Source organism: Medicago truncatula, chromosome 8 (assembly GCF_003473485.1).
Source record: "Medicago truncatula cultivar Jemalong A17 chromosome 8, MtrunA17r5.0-ANR, whole genome shotgun sequence".
In the NCBI taxonomy this organism is placed as follows: Eukaryota; Viridiplantae; Streptophyta; class Magnoliopsida; order Fabales; family Fabaceae; genus Medicago; species Medicago truncatula.
The window spans coordinates 45,648,871-45,661,381 of record NC_053049.1 but is presented as its reverse complement, the minus strand read 5'-3'; the positions used below and the strand labels follow the sequence as shown (position 1 = coordinate 45,661,381).

At 34.1% G+C, this 12,511-nt stretch overlaps 2 protein-coding genes and 1 long non-coding RNA gene across 4 annotated transcripts; 1 reads left to right on the top strand and 2 right to left on the bottom strand.

Moving 5' to 3' along the window:
- Positions 1-291: 291 nt before the first annotated feature.
- LOC120577332 (uncharacterized) lies at positions 292-782 on the bottom strand. Its single transcript, XR_005643385.1, has 2 exons — positions 720-782; positions 292-630 (listed from the first exon to the last, which is right to left on the bottom strand). It is a non-coding gene; the product is annotated as an uncharacterized lncRNA (long non-coding RNA).
- A 4,922-nt stretch (positions 783-5,704) lies between these two features.
- On the top strand, positions 5,705-6,988 carry LOC25502119 (protein LURP-one-related 8). Its single transcript, XM_013591670.3, has 2 exons — positions 5,705-6,196; positions 6,424-6,988. Exons 1-2 carry the CDS (start codon positions 5,900-5,902, stop codon positions 6,826-6,828), a joined length of 702 nt encoding a protein of 233 aa, XP_013447124.1. The 5' UTR covers positions 5,705-5,899; the 3' UTR covers positions 6,829-6,988.
- A 104-nt stretch (positions 6,989-7,092) lies between these two features.
- LOC25502118 (uncharacterized) lies at positions 7,093-12,511 on the bottom strand. Of its 2 annotated transcripts, none has more exons than XM_024772507.2 (7): positions 12,230-12,511; positions 10,802-11,140; positions 10,569-10,724; positions 9,189-9,526; positions 8,453-8,960; positions 8,062-8,109; positions 7,093-7,931 (listed from the first exon to the last, which is right to left on the bottom strand). In XM_024772507.2, exons 1-7 carry the CDS (start codon positions 12,306-12,308, stop codon positions 7,408-7,410), a joined length of 1,992 nt encoding a protein of 663 aa, XP_024628275.1. In that variant the 5' UTR covers positions 12,309-12,511; the 3' UTR covers positions 7,093-7,407. The 2 variants fall into 2 exon arrangements, with proteins under 2 accessions (XP_024628275.1, XP_024628276.1); XM_024772508.2 differs by having other exon boundaries at positions 8,077-8,109; positions 12,230-12,510.

Genomic DNA, 12,511 nt, shown 5'->3' with positions numbered 1-12,511 from the left:
TTTTTTAGTCCTTAAAAAAAATTCTACATGCAAATTTAGTCTATGCAAAAGCCAAATTTATTTACTTAAATTTAGATTTTTTTAACTTTTGATGAATTAAATATAATTTTTTTAAACGTAAAAGAAACGAAAATCTGAACAAATATATTAAATTTTGAATTCATTTTTTGGGAATGAACTTTTTTATAATGTTGTAAACATTTCAGAAATAAACCACTTTTAAACTACATGTTTTTTATTGTTGTTAAAGTGACTGTTTTTATTAAATCAAAGGTGACAATAAATCCTTGATAAAAAAAAAAGGTGAAAATAAATCAAAAGGCACGATAGCATAAATACAAGGAGGAATTTCTTCAACCCAATCAAATTCAGAACAAGATGTAAAAGCAAATAATTTAACTAAGAAATGAGCAGCTTGATTCGCATATATGGAAATTTTAAAGTAAGATATTTCTGTTGTGAGTCGTTAATAGCGGCAATGACATTAGATGAGTCTGATTCTACACTAAGTTTGAGGAGGTACAATAAGTCCTTCGCGAGCTCGATTCCTTTCAATATTGCCTGCCATACCTCCTGCTGCTGCGACAACTACACCCTCTGCGTCCCATTTACCATCCTCATTAGGTCCCGCTGCATCCACATTCAATTTGAAAAAAATCGTTCGCAGGTTGAGTCCATCTAAAATTATATACCGGTACCAAAATTGGGTGAGTAATCACCTGTTGTATGAGCCCATCACACAAATTAAAATTCATGGATTGCTTTCACAGCTCTGTTGTAAACTGTTATAGCATTTGGCATGTCCACACCCTCAAAACATCTCTTATGTCCACTCCCATGGTTGAACCAAACCATACTGTTTTGACTCATTCACAATCCATGAATAAATGATCAATTGTCTCGTTGTGTTGGTCACATAAGCAGCACAAAGGGAAACAGTTTACTTCTCTTAAACAAGGCATCTCATTACGCCACATCGGTTTAGACCAAATTATATTTTCCTGTGTTATGATTGATAGATTAGAATTTAAAATCTCATGTCTTTTTTTGAGGAACTTGTACGCCGATTTAACAGAGAATTCACCCACTCTATTGAGGGATTTGAAGTATTGTTGACTTCAAAAGGGAGAAAAGTAGCCTCTGTCAATTGGATATTCCATCCTCCCGCCACTACGGGAAATTGAAAGCAGAAATATTTCGTAGGGATTATACGATAATAAAATTTAGGATTAATACATCCCTCGATCCCTTAACTTATTTTATTTTCTCAGTTTAATCATTTAACTATTAAGTGTGTCAATTTGGTCCTATAAGTCTTCTGCCGTTTACTGTTTTAGTCCTTTCCGTCAATTTTTAACATCAAATATTTAAGATGAACCATGTTTAAAAGTGGTCCAGCATAGATTTTTCTTTAAAAGAGATTTGTTGGATGATGTAGGGTCTATTGTATTTTATTGTAAACCACCAACACCTAATATTTTTCTCACCTTTCTTTATCATCTTCTCCCATCTTCTTCTTCATCTTCATCAACATAATCATTCCTAAAAAAAAATTACTACCACAACCATAATCTCAAAAAAAATCCTAAATAAATCAATAAACTTTTATTTTTTATTTCTTCAAACTTCCAAAACTAAAGCCCATGTATTTTAACTTAAATCAACACCACCACCGTCATCTAATTTCATCCATGAATATTGTCATCCTTCATCATTTTTAATAATCAAAACACAAACTTAAACCATGTATAAAGAAAAGAAAAGAAAAACCACCGTAGCCAAAACCCCTATCTCTCGCCTTCCTTCTCTTTTTGCTTCGTTTCTTCCTTTGGAGTCTGAATCTGAATTTGAGGTGTTGTTGTGAATGAATCTGAGTATGAACAGGATCTATTAGGGGGCCAAACATAAAAGGGTCAAACAGAATAAAAACATTAAAATGGTGATTATGTTGAAGGATGTGAAGGAGATATGTATTTTCCTTTGGGGTATTGGCGTATTGCTTCTGGAATTGTTAACGGGAAGGAAACCTTTCGATAGGCATGCTTCATTTGAATCTGAAACTGAGGTGTAGTTTCATTTGAATGATGATATTGCTTTCTTTCAATTTATTACAGTGCCATGCCAAGGAAAGAGCAAAATCTGGCGAAATGGGTTTCCCTTTTGATGGTTATCAATTAGTGATGGAAGAAGAAGAAGATAACATAGAGAGAGTGACAAGAATTTTTTTGAGTTTTGATTTCTAATTTCTCCTACCTTACAAGAATACAACTTTGAGTTATTATTGTTATTGATGAATATGGAAGATAAGAAAGTGATTGATGAAGATTATGATGTTGAGGTTGTTGTTGGTGTGTTGTTGGTGAAATTGAGATCTAGGTGATTATGGTTATGAAAAGGTTGATGTTGTTGCTAATTGTGATGAAGAAATTTTCTGGGTTTTATATGAACAATGTTGAAGATGATTAAGATCAAGAGGAGGAACAGGAAAGGACAAGAAGAGAAGGGAAAAAAATTAGATATGTGTGGTTCACTGTAATATACTATGGACCTTCAATCTAACGGTTATAATCATATTAAAAATATTATCCATCAAAAAATTAATTGTGAGGACCAAAGTAGATAACGACAAAAGACTTGTGAGACCAAATTAACACACTTTATAGTTAAGGGATCAAACTGAAAAAATAAAATAAGTTAAGGGATCAGGAGATGTATTAAGCCTAAAAATTAAGTAAAGATTAAACTTAAAATATCCCGATTTCTTAAGGATGAAAAACATATTTAAACCATGTTAATAGTTTACCTTAAGAAATAGTTTAAAATTGTATCTCCAAGCAAACTACTCTTTAGTCCTACAATATAAGGCAGTATATTTAAAAAAGAGAAGTGTTATTTGAACAACCAATTTGATGATAACTTATATAACAACCATATTTTACAAAGAAAATAGTGGTATTGACACAGAAACCATAGCAATAACGAGATAAAGTAAAAAATAATGTGAGTATGAGAGAGAAAATTGTTGCAAAAGTTATCACTAAATGGATGTTCAAATATCATTTCTCTTTAAAAAAAATGGTCTCATTTATATATATTTTTAATTTGATAAATAGAAGAAATGACAAATAACAATTGAAACTTACACATAAGTAGGGGAATCAAGGTTCAAACTTCGGTCACAGCGTCCAACCTCATAATTTCTGCAATTTTTTTGTTTGAACCAAGATTTATAGACGTTTGTATTTTATTTTACAATACCAATAAATATTTTGTTTTCGTACAATACCATAACTATTTATTTATAAGCTTCTCTTTTTTCAACTCCTTTTATTTATCTTTCTCTGTTTTATGAAAGACAGTTTTGTAATGTAACGCTGCAACTGCTACTTGCTTGAGACCTTGCTTGTGTCATTTTTGTTTGTTTAGAAGAAAAGGACGTAGTTGTGACTGTGAGTGGGGCATTAGAGTTAATTTTTAAAATACAAATATTACTCAGAAACCAAGACAAAATTGTTTTTTTACAAATAAATAACTATTGAAATAAAGGAAAGAGAGTACAGAAAATAGTTGTGATTGAAGAAATTACTCGATAGGTTGCATTGCTTTCACTGTCAAAATTACGGCATAAGGTCCACTCTGCTTGAAATATTTGCAGATATATCACGTGGAATTTGCATCTGGACCCAACTGAAGGTTGGAAGTCCTTGTGGTCGGTCACTCCACTTCAACTTTTCTTGACATTATGCCCTTCTTTTTATTTTTGTGTGGCAATGAAATTAAGTTGATTTAATCACAAAATTGTGGTTTAAAAGTTAAAAAGAATACTACTTGTGCCAAAAAAAAAAAGTTAGAATACTACAAATTTGATCTCATTCTAATGTTCTGATTTCCGTCTCTTTCCAAAGATTACAGACAGCGGTAGGTGTAGCAAAGAAATATCATTAGCAAAAGAACCTTTGAAAGCAAGATATAAGTGTTTCGAATTTTTACCAGTAGTGATATTTGTACATTTAATTGACGATAATTTTGGTGATAACCTTGTTTTTCCTCTCTTTTTATTGGTCAAAAACAATGGAGAGAGATAATAAAAATGTCATTTAAGAGTATGAGAAAGAAAGTTGTGCAAAAGTTGTCATAAAATGAATTGTACAAATATTATTTCTCTTTTTATTATACCTTGCCGCCCCACACCCACCCCACGTGTCACTCTTAAATGGATTCTTAATGGTTTTCTTGTTGAATCTCACGAAATATCTCTCTCTAACTAACACAGTTCTTTTCTTGGTTTAATCGTACGTACATAAAAGACCAACTTATTAATAGATGTAAGTATGTCACTTTGTTGAATTGGTAATTTCCCTTTTTCTAGTTTTTGGGCTTTCAACATATTAATTTCTTTCTATAAGATCTTCACTTGATATGTTTGATTCCATTTTTAGAAGGATTAAAATTAATTTTAAAGTGTAAAATTGATTCTGACATATTCGGTTGTTGTCGAATATGATTGATTCTTTCTCCATTATCGATTCATCTTATTTATAGTTTTATATTTTAGAATTGATTTTCACACACCAAAATCAATTATACATAATCAATTATATCAAAATCAATTATTCTCACCTCACAACCAAACGCACACTAAAACTAGTCCTTTTTCTTGACATTGTTTGGGAATTGAAATTAAGAGTGGTTTATAAACAATACCCATACTCCTAAATGTTACGGACATCTTTTACAAATGATAAAACTGTGGAGTCATACACAAGACACAAAGTGGATAATACCTCAAAAACAATATTGTGGATTTGAGACCGGAACATTGACGTGTGAGGTAGAGATCGAACATATATCATGTTCAAGGAACTACAATAGCTCTTTAACTTCAAATTAGCTTGTGTTTGGTTACCTGGTGGACCACCGTTGTCTCACGTTTACTTCTTTTTCACCGTAAAATTGTAAAGCTACTGTCTATAGCTTCTTTCTCAATGTAACTTTGTACCCGTGACTTCTCCATTCATCAAACATACACTTAGAAATCGATGCTAAAAAGAATTTATAAACAACACTCACACTCCTCCCTCAAACCAACCAATATTTTCTAGGAAGAACAAAATTGTGAGTACTCATTATCAAGCCAAAGTGAACAACTTGAAGTCTAAACAATTAGTTTCCATAACTCGATTTTGGATCTCTCGGTAGATCCAACGATCTTGATAACATGGGTAAGTTTTAAGTGAAACAATCGGCTCATCTTTAAATTTGTATCTATACAAAATAATAAAATATCATCATTGTAGAGTTCTTATTATTAACGCTTATTCTAACTTTGATAGTTGATCCCTTCTCTAATTAATTTTGGGATTCCTTACTGATCGAAAAATCCAAATAAATATGAACGAATCATCAAATGATGATCACCTGGAATTTTAATTTGACAGAACACCTAGAATTATTCTATATAGCTACACATTAGTCTTTTAGCCATCTTTATATACTTCAACTTGTTTCTAAATTACAAGTTGTAAAAAAAAAAAGAAGTTAAAATAGGTAAAAGAAGCACAATGCATGTGGTCCTATTCAACATTCCGTGTCTATTCTTCTTTCTTGCTTCCAAAAAAAATCCCGTGTGCTTAACCGCTTAGTCCACCCTAAGAGCATAATTTGTGGACCAACGTGCGTCATCTTAGTACTCATTTTTACCTTAGAAAAAACGCGATATGTGTGAACACACACGCATACATTGCTGCTATGCTATATAAATAAATAATACAATACAATAAACATTAGGGAATGATCCTCTGAAACACATAGTCTAGCTAAGTAGCCATCAACACATTCTTAAATACTAAGATCACAACACAAACGTTGAAGTGAAGAAAAACATAGAGAAAAGATATCTATGAGGGTGTTTCCTAGGTTCAAGTTTTTGTCAAGAGCAGTGGTTCATGAGGAAAATGAAGGTGAACATAATTTGGAGAGAAAGAGGTATCCTATTATTGTAACTGAAGGAAATTTGTGTACATCATCATCACTAACAGTTTGGAAAAAATCCCTTGTAATTAATTGTAAAGGATTCACAGTCATAGATTCATGTGGAAACCTTGTGTATCGTGTTGATAATTACTCCTTGCACCCCCATGAAGTTGTTCTTATGGATGCTTCAGGAAACTCTCTTCTCTCTATGCGCCGCCAAAGGGTATCATTTCCTCTTCATCTTTCTTATGCTTTTTACTGATTTCAGCTTTGCTTGATAGTATAATGAGTTAGTTATTAGATTTAGATACTACACCGTCAATTATAAACTCAGTATCCGACTCAAAGACCTGCTCGTACTAAATTGTGGTTGATTTTATTCATGCATAAAATGACATTTATGATTTTATAAAATGGTATAAATGACATGTTGTTGTGACTTGATTGCAGAAGCTTGGATTAGGAGATAGTTGGTTTGTGTATGAAGGAGAAACTGGGAATCATAGTACGAGAAAAACATGTAAGTTGGAAAGGTCAAGAAAGAGTCCAGTTTGTTGTGTAAGGAAGAGTGTAAATATTTTAAACGGCAATACCAATGTTCAGGCATACGTGCACCGTGTAGCTTCTGACTCAGATAAACGACAAGCGGCGTTTACGGTGGAAGGTTCCTATGCACGAAGAACGTGTAAGGTGTTGGATGAGAACAAGAGAGCAGTAGCTGAACTCAAGAGAAAGGAGACCAATACAAAAGATGTGTCTTTTGGGATTGAAGTTTTTCAGTTAGTTGTTCATCCAGGATTTGATCCTGGTTTTGCAATGGCACTTGTTTTAGTACTGGATCAGATGTTTACATAACACACTTCCTGGAGTAATAATAATATATTTATTTCCAATTTCTGTTTTTATGTATCTCACATACCATTGAAGAGCATTTTAAATAGGAAGAAGAAAAACAATTGCGATAGTCCTGTTTTGTTACAAGAAGGAATTGAACTTGGTATCCCAAAATTTTCAATTACCTGCGCTAGACCAAGGTGATTGCAAAAGAATGAAAATTGATTGTTATAATTCAATATAAGTAACCCACAAATAACCACAAGCATTACCAAGGGGTATATATTGCACTAAAAATGTATTCTATCGTTGTGCCTTATTCCTATAAGCTGGCAATAGCAGATACAGTTCATAACACACGCGCCCACAAAATCACAGAATAAGCAATGAATTATGCTGTTTTATACACCTGTGCTTTATCTTTTAATGTTACAACATTTGAATCATGTTTGCCCTTGGACAAGACATTGGCAACAAATTCATTGCGGTCACAACATAACAATAAATATATACAAAGAGCAGCCTTTTCAATATACTAAACATTTGCTAATCACACAACAGCTCCTAGCTGCTAATGAGTCTACAGTCAATAATGGTTGATCAATCTGACTTGTCCCTTCCCCTTTTCCAATCCATCAATACTAATTTTCCAACATGATGTTGGCCATCATAAGCCTTATCCAAATCCCTTGAAGGTGGGGGCATCATCGTACAATGTTGCTGCTTGGTGATGCTCACATTTGTACGTTTGTTTTCTACAACAGAGTCCCTAACTAGTGTACGGGGTAATGATCTACCTGATTTTGATGTAGGCCACGGACAGGCTCCTTTCTTTACATTATTGGAGTGACCGATATTCTTATTCTCGACTGTGGACAGCCTTGGCTTCTTTGAGGTCGTTATCTGCTCCACACTCCTAGCCACCATATTCGATCCGACCAGTGAAACTGACGTTGAAGGTGCGTCTTCAAGTTTCTCATTCGATTTAAAATAGCAAGTTTTCATGGCCTTGTGTAAAGGTTTCCTTTGCCATCTTAAAATTCCATCTGAGCTCTGCCGAAGTGGATGAGTTTTAATTTCACAGAGAGTTTGTGCAGCAGCTAATACTGTTGGGCTACGGTCATCTGTTGCAAACATAAATGTTAAGCAGGAGGTATTGCTATAAAAGCAACTTCAGCAACCTATTTAGGTAAAATAAAACACCATGTACAGAAATATTCAAACAAGTGTCCGATTGCAAAAAATGTGTTTTACCCAATAACATCATACCATTTTCTTGAGTATCAGCCTGGCCTCCAAATTCTGCATTTTCAGGATAGATATCTGTTAGATGACTCCAAAAGGGAGAAAGTGAAGCAAGAGGGGGAGGGAGACGACTAAATAAAAAGTTACATCCTCAACCTTGACATGTGTCATCATATTAGTCCTTCTACACTAAAGAAACGGGAATAGGAGTTCTCAGTTTATATCTTTTGTCGGACATCCGAAATGGACTGATGTTGATGGAAAGTAGGTTGATTCCTTTTAATTGTGTTTCTTTAGTATACGGGATAACTACTATGATCACGTGCCCAAAGTTGGGGAGTTCACCCAAAGAAAAAGTAGATATAGAGTTCAAAATTTAGGAAGTTTAAGTTTTTATTACCTTTATTAACCTGAAAATCTTTAGAACATGTTACAGGAGACGAAGAATCCAACCGACGGAAAGGAAGATTAGCTAACAAAGATTGAAAAGCTTTGTTTTCTGAATTTCCAGATGAGGGAACAAGGCTCTGATCATAACTAAATGAATCGAAGTTTGTGAACGAACTGCGGTCAATATCTGTGGAACTGGCAATGAGACCTATCCTTGCCCATTTACCTTGGCACGTGCTTCTACTTGTTGATAACCTAGGCGTGTCAGAACTAGTTCTACAATTGCCGCCAAAAGCATGTGACCATGGGAAGGATGGCAAGCTTGGTCGACGAGATACCTGCTTGCCTGAACGTAGATCATTACTATTCTTTGTACTAATCGCAAGTTTGGAGACATCAATCAGCAAAGACTCAAAATCTCGGAAGGGATGTAGTGTGATCCGGTCTAATACATCCGTAGGTTGACATAATGGAAAGTCAAGCGGACTAGCAGTACATTCTGTTTCGCTACAAGGATCCTGGATATCAAGCACTAGTAAGTACAAAATCACATTAACAGTAACATTACATAGCGATCAATTGTCAGTAGAAGTAAATTAAACTAAGCCAAGCACAAGCAGTAAGTTACTTTTAGTGATCAAAGAAATCAAATACGATGGTGCAGCCTTCATGAGCAGTCCAATAAATTCAAATTTTATTTTACCAAAGCAGAAACTGATGTATACTTGAAACCATTCCGTACTAACCTTCTGACATGAAGACGTATCTGTTGAGCTAGACTGTTCTTTATCCTCATTAGCAACGTTTTCTAATGCACAAACTGGACTAAATTGGCTAATGGACATTTTCTTGTTGGAGGAGTAATCCATCTCCATATTTTGAGACTGAACAGGTTTGGGGAACTGAATGATTGAGCAAGCCTTTCTAACTGAACTCAGAAAACTTTCATTGTTATTCGATACTTTCTTTCCTTTATCTTTGCTTCTAGCAGGGGAGTCAAACGTGCCCTTAAGGAGCTCATCTAACGGGGGCTCATCCATGAGCATTGTGACATCATGAAAATCATGTTTCAGACCATAAAAACCTAGCAAACAGTTCCAAAAAATCCACTGAAATTAATTTAAGCTATTCCACTCAGTAATTGCAGCAACAAATAAAAAAACAAGCATTCAGGTAGATAATGTCAGCTTTAAACTCTAGGAATCAATAAAACAAAAAGCGTGTCTGTTACTTAGAGTTGTAGCTTGATGATGATATGAAAGATCAGAACACATTATTGGTATAGTATCATATTTATGATGCCATTATTTTGATAATGCTCGGATAAAAAGTAAGCTCAGATTAATACTCTAAATTATAATTAAAGCAAATAACTAAACATAAATAACATAGTTCAAATGACACTGATTTCAAGATTCCTGGAAAATAGTAGAAGAAGGAATAACTTCAGGAGAAAACAAGGCATTACTGTAACAATATAGTGGTTAAAATGCATCTCTTTAAAGCAATATAAACATGTTTGGTAGCTCTTAAGCTGGATAAGCACATAATGAAAACAGACCTGTTATGGCTTTTTGACTCGGTAAGTTGGGATTTTTTTTTTCAGTTAAAAAATACCATAATAGCATTTTCCCGTCTCTCTCATTCTGTTTCACCCCTACTGTCACTTCTCACCCTCTCACTGGTAAGTTGCAGCCCGTTGATAAGTTTTCATGAATATATTTAAATTACATAAGTTGTATAAAATTTTAAAAAATAGCTGCCGTCCCGCTCTTTGCTATCCCGCTATAGCATTTTTGGGGTCGGGCGCTATCCAGGACACTCCTAAAAAGAAATCCCCATATGTATTTTGAACTTCCTTATATTTCGAAGAAAAAAATTGACCTAGACAAGCAATAGTCAATTAGACAACTTAAGATAGGTTTTGCCCAAACATTAAATGAAATGACCTGAATCGTTAAATAGCTTAAATACATATGCTGTGAAGTACAAACTCATAAATCAGATAAAAAAAAGGGTTATAATGAGTCTGCAGCTATATACTAGATCATTCATTTCAATCACAATATGAATACCGGAGAATTGCAACAAAAGAGAACAATACCCCTGATAATTACATTACATACCAAAAAAGGTGTTCCCTCCACTGGCAGAATTGAAGTTTGTCGTAGCCATTTTCATAGAGGATGACTCAAATTTAGCCTTTGAAGAAGGGACTTTAAAGTTCTTCTTATCACCACGTTTGCTATTATTTACCTTCTGCTTTGGTAATTGACCTTTCTCTGTGCCAAAAGAAAATCAAGTTAGGAGCATGTAGACAGAAAGCCACAGATTGTTTATTAGAATATAATAATAATACCTGGAGAAGAACACTTCAGATTATGTGATCCAAGCCTGTCGAAACTATCCTTTAACTCTTCAGTTCCATTAGGGTTCGTATAATCATCTAATTGGGGCATCCGCGGCCTTTTTGAACATGAAGTGTTAGTCCTGTTAGATTTTGCTGATTTTCGTTGTAATGATACACCTTCCATTGTGGAAGTAATTAGAGCACAACTTTTTCCATCACCGCTGAGCTTATTTTTTGACAAATCTTCACCCTTGAGATGAGGGAACTGATTGGAACTCTTAAATGGTTGAGTCTTAAGAAATTCATTGCAGGAGGAAAACTCGGCAGACGTTTTCATATTTGCAACATCTGGCACAAAAACATTGATTGAATAAGATTATGCAATAATTATAATAAAACAAAAAGATGATGAATATCTCCGAAGTTAAGAAGACTGTCATTAGTAAGCTAAACCTCGTAAAATGGATAATTCAACCCCTGCGATATACATGAAACGAATAAACGTGGGTGGTACTCGAGGAATAGTCAAAACAGTCAAAGTAATGACTGTTCGAGAAAGTAAGCATCTCGACCACTACCCAATAACACTTGGCAGAGTTCTCACAGAATCGAAACACTTAACTAACACGGACACAAAAATGACACTAACATGGTGGACAGCCAGTCACGCCTACGATCTGAAGGGTCGGTGCTAAATAGATACAACTGGCATAAAAACAACTAGATTTGTCCGTATGAAACGTACCGTTCAGCCTTTAGTTATCTAACAGACAGATAATAATAATTTGGTGTCACTTCAATGCCGATAATAATTTGAGAAAATAGAATAAAAGAATATAACCGCATGTTTCGGTTTGACGATAGGGGCGTATACTGGACACGCCTACAATCTGCGGTGTCGCTGCTAAATAGATACAGCTGGCATAATAACAACTAAGATTTGTCCGTATGCCTTGTTCAAAAAAAAGATTTGTATGCTACGTCTAATTCAAACTTTAGTTAAATCCAACATACAGATAATGACAAAGGGGGGTTAAAAACACTATCTTGACTAACATTTGGATCAGTCGAGAATAGGTTCGTTTTCAGTTATGAATGTGCTAAAATCATGAATATCCCGGTCATAGACAGCAGAATAACACATGAAAAATGATAAAAAAATAAATAAAGGGAAATGACAATTACGAGGCCTAATTGATCACATCGAAAAATTTACATTCTTTAAAAAACAAAGAAAATTATAAATTATTCAATTTTCATAAAGTTTGATAGTTTTGTCAATTAATCAGCAAAATAGCACATACAGAAGCTAATGACAGCGAGACTCAAAGTAATAATAATTTAAAATAAAAAAAAAACAAGGGTAAAAAAGATAAAATGAAAGAACAATATTAACATAGAAAAATGAAATTGGGGTAAAGATAAGAAGTAACGAACCATTTTGGATTAGAGAAGAGGAGTTAGAGAAGTGAATTGAATTAGAGTGTGAGGGTCTACCAAGACCCTCAGATCCCATGAATTTAGGTGATTGAGCCGCCGCCACGTAAGAAGAATGAAAGTCAATTGAATAGAAGAGAAAACCTAGAGGCGTTTGTGTTTAGTAGAGAAAGTGAAGAAGAGTGTTTGGTAGAGATGAGATGAGAAAACATGGTGTTGCGTTGCGGCTGATGAAAATGTTTTAGGGCAAATTTAGGAGAATGAAAAAAGATAGGTATATAT